At 39.6% G+C, this 15,488-nt stretch overlaps 1 protein-coding gene across 5 annotated transcripts in view; it reads left to right on the forward strand.

Moving 5' to 3' along the window:
• Window positions 1–269: 269 nt before the first annotated feature.
• Window positions 270–15,488, forward strand: part of Cip4 (formin-binding protein 1-like Cip4) — a 37,596-nt gene continuing 22,377 nt past the window's right edge. For all 5 annotated transcript variants that reach the window (XM_012368813.2, XM_012368815.2, XM_012368814.2 and 2 more), the window contains exon 1: window positions 270–592. In XM_012368813.2, coding sequence (XP_012224236.1) covers window positions 569–592 — 24 coding nt within the window. In that variant the 5' untranslated portion in view covers window positions 270–568. The remainder of the gene's footprint in view (window positions 593–15,488) is intronic.

The raw sequence follows: 15,488 nt of genomic DNA on the forward strand, positions 1-15,488 counted from the left end.
CGACAAGATCATAATTAATTAACATCTTATTATGTTTCTAAAGCAGCCGGTGTGTGAAAATATACGTTATGCAAAAGTTTGTAAAATACTGTATACAAATAATCGATATTATTAATAATAATTTCAAGAATTTCCGCACTTTTACAAAATATATTATTTATATTGTGCACTGCAAAGTTCCGGATTCAAATTTCGCGCGCTACGTCTCGCGTAGGTCGGCGCACGCGCTTGCGCGCGAGTAGTCCGGCTCAACGCCGGCAGAGCGCGCCATGTCGAAATTCCGGGCAGCTTCTGACAACGGCCAGTCTCGGCGGCGGTGGCAGCGAAGGAGGAACGGTGGGCAGTCGGTGGTTACGAGAGCGACATGTTGGCGATATCTGTGTGATTGTGCGCGTGGCGGGCGATCTCTGACGCGAGATCTCGTGCGTTTTTACGGTGCGTGTGATCAACGATACGGTGCTGCGGAGTGCACGAAGTGAACGAGGGCGCAGACGTCGCCGATACATGTGAAGTGTCGCGGGGATAATTATTCGCCGTCGCGCCCGCTGGTTTACCCGGCCCAGCAAACATGAGCTGGGGCACGGAGCTCTGGGTGAGTCTCGCTTGTTTCTACCCTCTCTCTTCCCCTCCGTCTCTCTCTTTCTCTCTCTCTCTTTCTCTCTCTCTCTCTCTCTGTGTGTGTGCGTTTCTTTCTTCGTCTTCATCGCAGTCTCCGCGTACGTTCGTCCTTGTCGTTCCTCTCCCGCCGCCCCCTCCCGCCCGTCTCTGCGCCGCAGGCGCTTCGTTCGACTCGTCGCGATCCGTTTTTCCACCATACAAAAGTCTGGAGAAAACGTTCTGGAAAATGCATCCGCCGCATTTCGCGCGGAAAATATGCACGGTCGCTCGCTATTCCGCCGCCCGATTCCTCGCAGCGCGAGCACGTACTCGCAGCGTTAAATACACGCCCGTCCGCTCATTCGTCCCAGCTGCTATTTCCTCGTATATTTACGACAGGCATTACGTCCTCTCGCGTTCCGGCGAGGAATGTAATTTGCGTTCGAACGATGCTGTGCGATTTTTGCGAGGCGTCGTTCGATAATAGTCGAGCGTATTTCTACGAAAGGCCCTCGGCATCTGGCTACGTTCAGGTAGCTGATCGCGGCCGTGTGCGTGACGTTTGCGGCCCGAGTCGCATACCCATTTCTCGGCTCCGCGAGGGAACCACGTCGATGGCCGCTCGTTCCATTCATTCTCTCGTGAAAATTCCCTGCTCCGCATTGCACGTCACGCATAAACAACGCGATTGTCGTTCGCACGTATTTCTCCGTCCTCGGCCGAGACGTTATTTGTGGGACTTCTTCGTTCGAGAACAATACTTTGTGCGAGGTAATGAATCGACATGCCCTAGTTTTCAATGATATATATATATATGTATTTCTTTAGCGACCGGATTATTCCCTTAAGAACATTTGCGCGAAACGTCATTCGATTTGTTATTAGTGACGGAATTTCAACATTGCAGCGATTAAGTTCCAAGTTGAATTTCTCCCAGCTTTTAGTAGGAATTTTTAACTCCCGTTAAGTTCGCTCGAAATATTAAATCGTTTGCATCAATCAGTTTTCTGGCCTTTGCTACTGTCTTACAGAATAATTTATTCATCATTGTGAGAAACATGTATATTTATTGACTTTAGATCGTGCTTGCAATGCAAAATATTGAAAACTTGAAATATTTATCGTCGAGAAGACGTCATTCTTATCTTGTTCGGAATAGATAACTGCTTTTGTGTGACAGATGATTCATTCCTTGTACATCTTTGTAGTATCCTTGCAGCGTATCCTTGAATAGTTTTTCATTCTTTCTGACAAAAGAAACGTGAATCTATATTTGGAATTATAACCTTCCGGAATTCCATCTTTATCTCTCGTCTGTCGGGATGATCTTTGCATCGATCTGTAAATATCATCGTGTATTTCGAATTTTAATTGCGTAGCTTAAGATGAGGCAGTTTTAACGCGCACGTCTCGAGAATTTAGAGTTGCAGGAATTTTTTTTTTCATGAATATTTTTACATTCCGCCGGATTTCAGATAGCTAATAGTTGCAAATGAGAATTGCAATTACTATCTTCTGTATCATCCATCTGTCTATCGAGCCTTCATTTCGCCTTCAGCAAACTATCGTAATTTCACGACCATACAATTGTAGTTTTTTTTTTTTTTTTCAATATACACTAGTCTATCGTGTACTTTCCAGCCTCTTGCACCAAACTGCTTATTAAATGCTTTATCTATGTGTCTATCTGTCTGCCCATCGAACCTTTCAATTTGCTTCAAGCATTATGCGATTTCATGACTGTACAATTCCGACTTTTTTTTTGGAAGCTAAACGAAATTTTTTTCACAACGTTTTTTCTTCATCCTCGTTCGAATTCCTCCGTTCGCGCGTTTGCCGAATCCTTCAATGCGGCAGATGTTATAAATTTTATTCGCGATCTTAATTAAAAGGAAAGAATCATTAAAAAAAAATATATTTACAAGAGAATAATATTTTTCGTAAGCATTTTGAGTACATTTTAACAGCAATTCTGCGAGACTTAAAGAGAGTCTACGGCGTCTGTTGAATCTAACAAGCTCATTGTGAGCGTACAATGGCGATTTTTATTAGCAAACGTCGCTCTTCTATCGCGCGTTTTTCAAAATACACTTTTGAAAGGACTTTTTATCTTCTGCCGAAAGTTAGCCGCCGCCGTCGTTGTTTTCGCCGACGACATGTAACTGCGATATCCCCGAAAAACCAGTTCGCCGGTTCGCCGGGAGTTTTGCCTTTTCGGTTGCTAGCCGCGGGCGACGTGTTGTCCCCCGCGGTTTCCCCCGTCTCTCCCTCTAGCACGCTGTCCGCGCGCACCTTTCCTGTCCCCTCGCACCTTGCTCGTGGCGGAGCACGCGTTCTTTTGCTTCCTTTCTCGTGAAATCCTCGACGGCCACGACGGCGACAACATCGACTTTACGGCCGATTTACGTTCCGCGGAGACTTGCATTTCGGGAGAAAACGATAACTCGGCGTTATATTTTAGGATGTGTCGCGTCTAAACAATACGAATGTCCTTGCGCAATAAAGAGCGTTCTTTGTGATCCTCGCGAGGGTGCGAAAATAGACGTAATAAAACACGAAGATGCTGCGAGAATGTCAAACGTGGCGGGCGATGTGTTTTGTATTTGTACAATTATTTTCTGTCGCGTTTATTTCTTATTCTATTGAATGCGTATCGAACTGCAGTCGCTTTGATATTCGCGACGCGCTACAGATTTCCACGAATGGGGGCGTAAAATAGATGGAAGAATCCCGACGCCTTTAGTGCTCAGTGAATGAAGAGCTGCTATGATCTTCCAGGAAAATTTCTTACGTATATCGCGTGCGTAAGCTTAAAATCGATTCACTCTCTGCGCGCCAATGACGTCCCCGCGCCTCCGACTTCTCTATTAATAATTCATTCGTTCATTCCGTGCGCCATCATTTTCGTTGTACCCTCCCGTTATTTTTGATATACTCGATCGTACGATGAGTGCTATCATTCTGTCGGTTCAAAATCATACGCTGTCTTTCGCATTTTGTTTCGCGTATGAATTCTTTGATCACTTGCATATTTTTCTCGACGAGGAAATCAAGGCTGTAAAAAGTATCGAATTATAAGCGCAAAAAGATTGAAAACTAGAACGTGAGAAGTCCTCTTTAATTAATACAATTTGCGATTTTTATTCGATAATTAATTCTCTCCTTTCAATTCTCTTAATCTTACTTTTTTTTATTATTTAAAATATTTGATATTAAAATAGTTGATAAGATATTTTAGATTTTTAATTTAGTAAAATTTCCACTTCGGTAAAAATGTAGATCTTCGATGGAATCTTTATGCTTGTTTCTCCTTGTTCTTCTTGAAGAGCGATTCTCTCCTTCAATAAAGATACGACAAGGCACGCCCGTCTCATGCGTGTACACATGTCACGAGTAGCTGGCTGTTAAACACGGACACGTCTTGTATCGTGATTCACGGGAAAGTGTACGACACGTCAATGAGTCGTGATACATACGACATATTTCGGACAGCGATCAATCTGATAACGGAAATTACGTTCCTAATCGAACTCCACCGCCAACTCGATAAAAATCTGGATGTTCCGCTTAAATTTAGCGAGCGTCGCTGATGCTTATTGAGTTTCGGCTATCGAGATGCCACTTGGCGCTTCGAGATAATCGAAAAATATGTACCGCGCGATATAAAATCGCTTATGTGTGTCAAATTTAATTTGAATAGAAGAATGCCGAGTCCGCTTTCTTCGGAGATGATTGTTGATTATCGATTGTCTCGATTCACCTCTTAACCGGGCGGACACAGCACTGACCCTGACGAAAATTAATTCGGCCCCCCCCAACTGCACCGTGGAATCGATAGACACACGAAAACGGCAGGGGGAGCGCTCGAGATATAATCACGAGCACTTACGTCATCCTGCGCGGTATCGCGATTTGGAAATGACGCCGCCGATTCCCGATTTCGCGCCGGAGAAAGTAACACTCGTCTCGTAACCTTCGCAACTTTTCCCTCCTACGCTCGCTTCGCTTCCATTTCTCGCGCGTAATAATAATCCCGCTCAGGTGAAAGACACGCGGTAGCACGATTTTTTTTTTTTCACAAGCCTCGACGGCAACTCTAATCTGTCTCTAATAAAGTTAACCGTCACTTATTTTTCAGAAAGTTACATTTTATTATTATGACGGCCATTATTATTATCGTTATCGTCGCGCATGTGTGTATTATTTTTTTATAATTATATATGCAGGCGTAAAAAAAGTATGGACAATCCTTACATATTTCTTACATTTTATTGCGAACTACTCGAGAAATGTGTATGTTGATATTCTAAATTTAAATATTATCGTGTGCTTTTAGCTGTAAATGTGTGTCGTTGCGAAACTTCACCGATTGTTCCTTAGCGCGCAACAATTGTTCAACGTTTCCGGCATTTTTCTCGAGAGAAAAGGAGACAATCCGGAAACGAAACGCTCTTGAGACACGTCGCAGGAATGTGTCAAATCGTGAAATCACCGCGACATACACAAAGCGGCCAGCCTTTTGTGTGGCAAAGATAGTTATTCATCATCTCGCATTGAAATGCATAATCGACTAACGGAAACACACTTTGCGATATTTTCCTTAATAGAGATTAGGCGAGCAATCATTCCTGTAACCATATGTCGGACGTTGAATTGTCACCGCTTTTTTTTTTTCGGGAAAATTTAACATTAAAAACTAAAAAAGTAGCATTGATCCTGCGCTGTAAACGAAAGGAGAGAATTAATTGTCGAATAAAAGTGGCAATAGAAAATCGTAATTATATATTAATTAAAAAAGAATTTTTATGGGATTTTACTAACACAGGCTTTCACAATGTCATTATGTGCAGTTTTATCAAAACACTTTTCACGCGTTTGTATTGTAGAGCCGCGAGAACCTTCAAATATACATAATTATATCACAAAAAATTTGATTTGCAGAAAATTCTTCGATGATATTTACAATGTTACTGGGAAAATATCAGAGGAAATTTCAATATATATTTACGGTCTTTGTCTGTTATTTGCGGAGAAAACCGCTGATCGTTTCTAACTGTACCACTATAAATTCCTTTTAATGACAAAGTGCATCAACTGGAAACTCGTATCGGAACGCGTGGCGTGATTTAAATCTACCGTAAAGAGCATGAGGAAGTTGCGGACGGTAATGATTTATTTATAGCGTAATTATGATCGTGCAGCTCTTTCCAGCTTTAGCAATTGCTCGCAGATCGATCTCCTTCGGACCGGGTATCGCTCATTAAGTCGCGCTTTATATTCTTTCTGCCTTTAATCAGTTCTCCTTGCGAGAAGTGTAACGATACTTTTATGCATCAAGCTGCCATTAAAATAATTTCAACATAAATTAAACTATTTTACAGTCATGCCAATTCGATTGTGAAATCAAATTTTGCTGATCAATTTTGGAAACATAAATCAATTCTGAATGTTTTATTGTACATGATAAATTAGAAATCTGCGACGTGTAATTTTATACGTGAATGTTTTTGCGATAATTTATTGTGGAAAATACGCCAGGAGGATTCCGAGTATTTTTTCGGTCGAATCGCGTCGCGACGGAAGGGTTAACGACAGGGTGATTGGAGATTCACGCGATTCACCGCCGCCTAAACGGGTTTGTCCGGTTTGGCAGATTTCAGTCAACAACGTTATTATTCACTTTTTCCAATTTTGCATTACTTTCGCCCGATGAAATTGTCCGATTTTTTCGATATTCTCAATGATTCTTGCGCTAATATTGCCTTCGTATTCATCTAAATTCCTTGAATTATAAAATTCTTTCCTCGAAAAATAGACTTTTTTTGAGAATTTTCTATCAATTTTTTTTTATTCCGCGATATCTCTTTTCTTTACACGGTTTTGTGATTATGAGGTTATCTGAAACACATCATAATATCGACAACGTGTGCGTTTCACCTTGCAATCCTTATCGAATCAAGACATCCCGTTAACATTATTACTACAATTTTAACATATTTAATTTCTCTTTTGTTACTTGTGCATACTTAATCGAATAAAGTTTTTCTATTTGGTATTAATATTTTAATTTTAATCAATTAAACTATACTCTTTCTGAATGTTTAAAATCTACACTGAAGGAGGGGGAAAAATTCAATTTTTATTTCAATAAAACAGATTCAATTAAAATATGACGTCGGTTTTCATTGCAGTCAGGCGTGTATATAAAAAACCGGAGAGCGGAATAATTTAATATAGATTCATCGGCGAAAAATTGCAGCTTCGGACTTTCGCGTTATCGCGGAGCGTTCCGGTTCGAAATTTAAAGTGTTTCGCGATTCCCACGTTTCACGGACAACCGATGGCTATTATCGTGCACGGTTGACCGCAGATGTTTGCATGATCACACGCTTTGCATCTTGTGTGAAATTCTATGGGGGGGGGGGGGTTGCACGCGGAAAGAGTGTGAGAATAGTTTCCACGATTGTGTCTAAGGAACGCCGCGTCGGAGAGAGAAATGTTTGAAATGTGTGACATTTCGATTATTTTTCCCAATTAGGCTATAACTCAGCGACGCGCTGTTCGTTTTATCGGCGTCTTCAAGCTTCCGAGATGTGGGTTAAATGTAAATTTGGCGATTCAGAAATTCAGGTTATCGCTGAATCTCTCCGGTGAAACTTAATAATATATGTATGTTATATTATACATATACGATGCTTGCGCGCGCACAGTTTCTTGTCACGGATGATAGTTACTGTGCCAGCATGTCGGCGGACAATATCTTTAAGAAGAATTACGTACTCGTGTGCGAAAACATTGTAATTATTATCTGACGAGTTTTGAAGTAATTATTCGAGCGCGCGCGTTATTTAAATGCAAATTAGCGCACGATTATATTCAGCAATTTATTCCAATTGTAAGAAATGTCAAAGTTACCAGAATCTGTTGTATTTCAAATTCAGCGGGACTCAAAATATCGCAATTTATCGAGATTGATATTGAAAATTGTTGGGCTTCACACAATTATTTCAAAAATACATCGTCAGAACGCCAATGCGTGCGACGACTCTTCGCAAAGATGCGACAAAAAGTATTCAACTTACTATTATTGTACAATAATCGTACATATATATATTTATTTATTCGCGAAAAGGTTTGTTATAAAAAAATTGCGCCACATTCAATCGCGATTGGACGCAATAATTCTGACAAGGAGCGGTGAAGCGGAAAAAACTAAAAATCATCCAGCGTGCGTGACGGAAATACTACGAATGCAAGGATCAACGAGTTTCACATTTGCGACTTGATACTTTGTACACGCCCGTCTCGCCTTTTCCTCGGACAGGCAGCGTGCGCGGGCCGCGTGGCCGCGAATCGCGGAGAGAAAAGGAACCTGCCCCACCCACGCATCGCGTCGAATCTCTATAAATATCGGTCTCTCGAGGGCGCACTTACAACCACGTACGAGAGTGAAACGAAACTAGAGCGAGGGACGCGCCGTTCTCGCGCTGATTAAGGCCGCGTGATTACAGAAATTTGTCATGTGAAAAAAATGAATAGAAAATATAATAAAATTTCCTGCTTTATGGACGATTCGAAAGACCGTTCGATATTGCAAAAGTATGCGCGAAGAAGATGTTTTATTATATTTTTATGTCGTTAGAATGCGCGGGCGTATCGCGAGACGAGAAACTACAATAAATATAAAGCCGGCGTGAAAATGGAATAAGTAAATTTCTCGTTACGTTCTGAAGTGTTTCAACAATGCAGGACTTGAAATACTGCATTCCTTTCTCGGTGACCAATTGCTTTTCCTATTTCTTACAGTTCGTAGACGCATACGTTCTTACGTAAGCAGTGAAGTATGCTGATTTTCTTACCTTATTGCGGCCGCGCGATCGAGAAATAACACACGCAACGTATGTTTGCTCCGCACAAACCGTTCACGTATCGCGGAATACTTAAAAAAAAAAAAACTAAAATGTTTTTACGTATTTTTCGAAGAAATTTTCGATATCGTGGACTCGTGCTTTAGCCTCCGTCGAATTTAATTTCGTTTGAAACCGAGCAGAAACAAAGCGCGACGTCGAGACCTACGCGCGTCTCTTATCACTACTGCATCCTCTACTGATATCGAAGGCCCAGATTACTTCTCCTTGATATGCCTTTCTCTCGCGCCATAGAGTCCTTATTATTCAATCTCGTTTCGTTTTCGTTCCGACCGTCGGCGAACGAGATGAACATTCGCGCTGTGATTCACGCGACCGGCGATTAAAAAACGGAAAATATGAATGACTCATACACGCAGTTAAATTGAACCGTGATAAGCCAAGCGCATGATATCACTTAGCCGACGAGACGACGACGCTGACCTTTTGAAATTCTTATTTCTCGTTGAGATCGTCGTGATTTAATTGAACGGACGAAAAGTAGTTTAATAGAATTCGATAAAATATCTTTGCAATTAAAATAAAGCTCTGATGGAATCTTGACGACTGAAGAAATTGGTAAAATTAAAAATCCGACAAAGTCGTGAAATTGCGCGGCGACGAAGTTTTGCTTCACGAAGCTTAATTCGGAAAAATCCATTCAACAATTTTTTACACTTTTGTTCGATATTTATAGTAATTGATTGTAGATTAGATAGTCGGTAATCTTTCGGAATAAAATTGATCGAAGACTCAACACTTCTCGCGGGCGCAGCAACGGCAAGCACGTGCCTTATTCGTCTTAACGTCTCGCACGCATAAACATGCGGTGCGAATTAATTACGTAGAATCGGCGAAGCGTTCGTCATTCCGGCGTACGTTTGGTCAACGACTTCGTGGACCTTTCGCGCTGCTTCTCTATCGCATTTTTATTTTCGGCGACCACCAAGATAACGACGCTCTCGTGGTGTCGAGAACGACAATATCTTGCGTGGTAAAAGTTAAACATAATATTTAACACGCAATATTCTTTTTCCAAGTGTCTTTAATGACGAACACATTCACTGCACGAGAGAGTGTCGGTGCTGTGCATCTTTTAATTCCACATTTATACAACATATAATCACAGAATAAAAAAATAATATCAATTCGCTTACCGCCCTTCTTCAAATATTTTCTTAACTTTTCATCTTTCTTCAGAGATTTCCTAATGAGAACGCAATACTCGATAAGGATCGTATTATTTACTCTGGGAAAAATTTCAAGAAAGATGGAAGTAAATGGAAAGATAAGAGGGGACTAAGTGGAAAGATAAGGATCTCGAAAGTAAATCACAGATTAGATAAACACATAACGCAAAGCGATTGCGAAGTCGAGGATGACGCTACGATCCGTCACGATCATTTACGTCGTTATTGTTATTATTTCAGCGTGTTAGCCTATAAATACACAATGCCTCGTGCGCCATTCATTATGTACGCAGCAGATATTGCGGCTCGCACAATTTACGGATGAACATAATTGCGTCGATGATTCGCGCTGAGATTTATATCTGAACACGCGTATCGATGGAATAAGAAAAATCGTTAAATCCTAGCATCTCGGAAGAACGTAGAAAGATTCTGGCATCTAAAGGCGCTTTACAATAGAACTGATTATTGACGATGTCATTGATTTTTTCGAGAGACGCGAAAGTAGTTAAATAAGCGTCGAACTTTTCTTTTACGAGTAATAATTTATTGAATTTACGCGCGGCACTCGATTTACAATTGTTTATCTCTCTCGCGCTGTTTTATATTTATTTATACGACTCATTAAAGACACGCTGCAAAATTGCACGTAAGATTGTGATACAAGCTTTAACGTCACGCGATATTGTTATGAAATTTTAGTACGAATATATAACCGATTAAGAGTTCTAAAATTACGATCAATCGCAATAACCGTGAAGTCATAACGATTTAATTAACATCAAGGGTGAAATCGAGCCGCACTTTGCGCGCGGAGACGTTGCAGGATTTACGATGTCTATTAAAAGCTCAAGAGCGAGGATCTGTTCATGCTCATAAACGTGCGAAAAGCTCGGCGCATGCCAACTGCCTCCCCGACCTTTGAATATTTTCTAGATAAGAGCCTCGCATTTGCGTCCGTGCAATTATGCGTAGTGTCGAGAAACGTGACGGCAACAATGTACGAATAATTTAAGACGACAGTCGAATAAGTAAACCAAACGAGAAGCACGAGTGCCTATTGATTTTAGTTCTAGAAATGCCAGTATTTTTCCGATCGTAAAAATAATAGGCCAGAAAAGTACTAGCAATTCAAGTAATTAAATTAAATTTATTGACTGTATTAAAATTTAATTGTTGAAGTAGCTTTGTAAGGCGAAGAATGGCAAAAACGCTGTAATCAACGCGAATCAAATTTTCCGTTTAACGATTACAGATGCATCCGAAGTGCCGATTGTTCAAGGGAGAAAATGTGACTCGATGGGGCGTAAAGCGTGCTCGCAAATTCCTAAGAATATTGTCGCAGGTCAGGACGGACCGTCGTATCTTGGCTCGTGCATGCTAACGGAGCAATGAGTAAACTTGTCTCCCGCGGCGAGAGGCGAGATGCCGCAGGGTCGACATCGCGGGTCGAAGGGCCCTGATTAGGTAGCAGAAGAATCCGCATCTGTCGATTTTTCTAGAAACACAACAGTTCGTGAAAAATGTCGTGAATTTTGCGGACGATAACGTTTTTCTTGCGATCCGCGCTGCTTCTTATCAGTTTGCAAAAAAATGGTTGAAAAGCGTCAGGTTTCTTTTGTCCTTTCCATCTGAATCTTTCGATTGCCGATCACGTCGAGAAAACTGCCTGCGATTACCTACTTTAATTGCTGCGCGTTCGCAATAAGTAATCCCGTCGCATGCCGTCGCGAGGACTCGCGGCGCATAATCTACGATTATGCCTATTGCATCGCGCGTTCTATCGCGAACACTGCACGCATTGTGCCTGTTTACGAGGTGAAGCCCGCGAATGCATTCCGCGAGATTCACAATGCACAATGAAGCGCAATAATGGTGTCTAACAGGGGTGTCGCGTTCCTGATTTTTCGATTCTCTTCGTTTTTCTCCAATCGTAAGAAAAAATATGAATATATTCAGCTTTGGACCATTTTATGATTTGTTTCAGTGAAGAAGGAAAATACAATATTTTATATTAGAGTGAAAGTGAAATTAAGTAGAATATTAAAATAAAAATAAATAAATGAAACAAAACAAGGTTGGTAAAAATGCAAATTGTTATATAGAGAATCTTTTTATTAAATTGTTTTTTTTTATTCTACTTTTACAATTATTAAAAATCGATTTTATGGTTTTAACTTTGCTGTAAAATCATGAAAAATTAGGTCGCAGGGTTCACTAAATTTTTTAACAATGCATCGGATATTTAGCAGTACTTTATTAAAAAAAAATGAGGACGTTATATGAGTATTGCATTTTTTCTCAGCTTCGAAAAATTTAATTTGATATTTATTTTGTTTTATTATATATAAAGATAAATAAAATAGTAAAACACACGGACATAATATAATTCAAAGTCGTTTAAAAAAATCCCTTTTTAATTTTCTTAATATTAAATTTATATGCATTAGATTGTTCAAATATTAACGAGATTGATTGTTTAAGTAGTATAAAAAACATTTATTTAGAAATATTATACCTATTATTTTACATATTCTCTCTGGAGTTTGAGACATTTTTCGAGATTATTATTAAATTTTTAGCAAAAGAAAATATAAAATCAACCAAAATTTACGAAAGACTTAAGAAACAGTTTGCAAACGATTGTCTTTCAAGCTCTCAAGTTTTTAAGTGGTGTGATTTATTCGGACAAGGTACAAATAAATGTTTTTTATGCTACTTTAAAAAAAAAACAGTCCCGTTAATATTTGAATAACCTAAAACACTTTATAATTTAAATCAACAACGCTTTTAAAAACGATTAATTTACATGCAAGCTGAAATGTAAAATTTTTTTTAAAGAATAAATAACCGAATGAATTAAATGTTTGAACTTTTTGGCCAAAAAGTGGGAAGTCGATTGTTGTATATTTTTTGGCGAGCATTTTACATTGGTCTGTCGCAATATTTTCATTCTATTCTCTTCCGTCCCTTCATTTTCCTGCTTTCCTCGCCCCCTTTCCGTCTTTTTCCCAAGTGTGTTTCCTTCCATCTCACTCGCTCTTTATCTTCCGTCCGTCCCTCTCGCCTTGCAGTATTCAGAAATGTAGGATCAATAGGGTGTGGGAGTTACCCCTCCAACACTATTCCGTGACTCATAATGCACACTTGTGCGAACCCACAGTAGGTTTTGTCCCATGACTCTTAGTTTCCAAACAATTTTTACGATATATTTTTATTACTCACTTTGGCTCCGGGGCATGCTGTCCTTATCGATCGTCTCCGCGAATCTTCTCTCGTCCTTTCCCCACAATTCATTGCTGCTGCAGACGCTAAGCATGCCAAAATTTAGGAAAAAGATAAGAATAGGAAAAGTATGGGAAAAAGAAGGCGATTTTTAAGGAATTTTCCAAACGCGCAATCAGAGTAGATTTTCGCATTTCTCCACATTCCTAGATTTTATAATTAAAAATATAATTATCTATTGCGTCGGAAATTGTGGGTAAAAGAGGATATGAGAGGAAATGTATTTACTAAAGGAAGCGGAATTTTATCCTGTTTTGTATATTCTATTTTACTTTATTTATGTATTTGGAATTTTCATGATAAATCGTGGTGAAATATTTGGGTCAGTTTTTGCTGACTTGTCATTATTGCTTTCTGGGATACATCATCGTAATGCTTTGATCATTACATATTTGCATGCCACAAACACAAGATAAATTACAGGATCAAGTATTCGTGTCAGTTTTTCTTACACTTTTATCGTTTGTTGGTTTCTTGGATAGCGTGATGCTATCACTAACATCGCTCGATTATTACATATTTGTGTGCTGCAAATAAATCGCTTGCAAGAAGGAAAGTGAGGGAAGCGTGTTGTAAATGCTGATATTTTTAAAATCATTTTTACCTGTCTCTTTGCTTGTTTGTCTGCGACGAATTGTCCACTCAATCCCGGTTTGCGTACCTTTTTGGAGAAGGTCGCACCGCGATGAGTCATAGCTCGTGCGTTTTTCCATGTATCGACCTGCAATACGAACGAAACGCAGGATTGGTCGGCAGAAGCTCGCCGGAGCTTCGGATTCACGGCTCTCTCACCCTGCGTAAGAATCGATTCGGCATAATGGAGTGTAATTTAATTTGTTTCTCCATCGAATCGCTTGATAATCGATTCGGCCGAGGAGGGACGGTGACGTTCGGTGAATTATGAATGTCGTCGTCATCGATAGCTGGGGTTCACAAACTCGATGCTATCCAAACGTGGACTCTTTTTACACAGGCTCGATATGATCACAATGTTTTCGTATTTTATTCACGCAAATGTTTAAATGAATTGCGCTAAGGAATGATTAGATTGCAAATATTTAAACAAAAAATCGATATAATTAAATAATATTGTTTTAATTGTATTCGAACATTCTTGAATGCTTGAATAATTTTTAATGAATGTTTTATTGATTCTTCGAATATAAGAACCTTCAGGATGTTTCAGTTTCGAAAACAAAAATGCTTGAATACACATCTTTCGAGTTAAAGACGGAGGAAAAGTTTTCATTTAAAGGGTTTTACAGAGAAACATAATAAGCTCGAAATAACATTTTTTTTTCTCCCCAAAATTATTAAACTTGTTTTTTTTTTTAACGGAGCAAACATCTATAAGTTAAACATATTGCAGTTTATACAAAGAAAATTTAATTGTGTACTATAATTTAAAAATAATTCCAAACTCAAAAATTTAGAATCAGACGATAAGCGAAAAAACGGGATGTTCAAGGTGCGTCAAATTATTCTATTCAATTAAATTCCAGAAATATTTCTAACGATCTCTAACGGAAATTACGCGTTACACATTTCCGCTGGAAATCTCAGAATCTTCAAGCTTCCGACAAGCTAAAGACATATAAATTCGCAGAACGGGCTCCAATTTATTTAAATACGCGTCGTGCCGTCATGCTTCCACTTTTCCACACTAGTTCGTAATTAGCGGTGTGTTATCGGTGTCGCGGTCGCGATATCCGACGCGACGGGAAAACGAAATCTGATAATTCGCACCGAGATACCGCGCATGCCGTGGAGAGAAAAGAACAACAAGCGATCGGTTATTGCCCGTCGCCGCCGTTCCGCGCGCGTGTGTGCTCGAAAGCCGCGACTAGTTTGCGACTATCACCTGCGCTACCAGTTCTCCGTTATTTCATTGCAAATTGCTCGCCACGAGTCAGGTTATACAGTTATCACAATGAGAAAGTTGTTTCGATCCGCGAGATGGAGAGACGCATGGTCGTGCGATCGCGACCCGACTCGAATTTTCTGCGTGAGCCGTAAATCTCGAGTGGAGTAAAATCAACGCCGTAAACCGTCGATTAAATTTGCAGCGGTCGAGCTGTCCAAATCTCTCTCCGCTTGTATTCTTGTCCAGAGCTATTTATCGAATGTCGTCTATCTTCAGACCGAACGGCAAGGCGTCTTTTGACTGCGATAGTGGGTGTTTACGATAATTCAAGTTCGAGTTAGTTTCACTAGGACCGAAAAATGAGATAGACATAACCATCTAGAACCTTTATGATTCATGACAACTCGACGCTGTCTTGTATTGCTTGAGTTAAATTCATTGAATTTGTTGAGTTTATTGAGCAAATTTTATTGTAATAGAAAAATGTCAACTGCAAATCAGTCTATGAAAGAAACAAATAATGTTGGTATATATGTTGGTATACTTCTTTAATAAATTAATAATAATATAATTAATAATAATAATAAATGACATTTTTCTATTACAATAAAATTTGCTCAATAAACTCAATAAATTCAATGAATA

This window comes from Linepithema humile, chromosome 8, assembly GCF_040581485.1.
Source record: "Linepithema humile isolate Giens D197 chromosome 8, Lhum_UNIL_v1.0, whole genome shotgun sequence".
NCBI lineage: Eukaryota > Metazoa > Arthropoda > Insecta > Hymenoptera > Formicidae > Linepithema > Linepithema humile.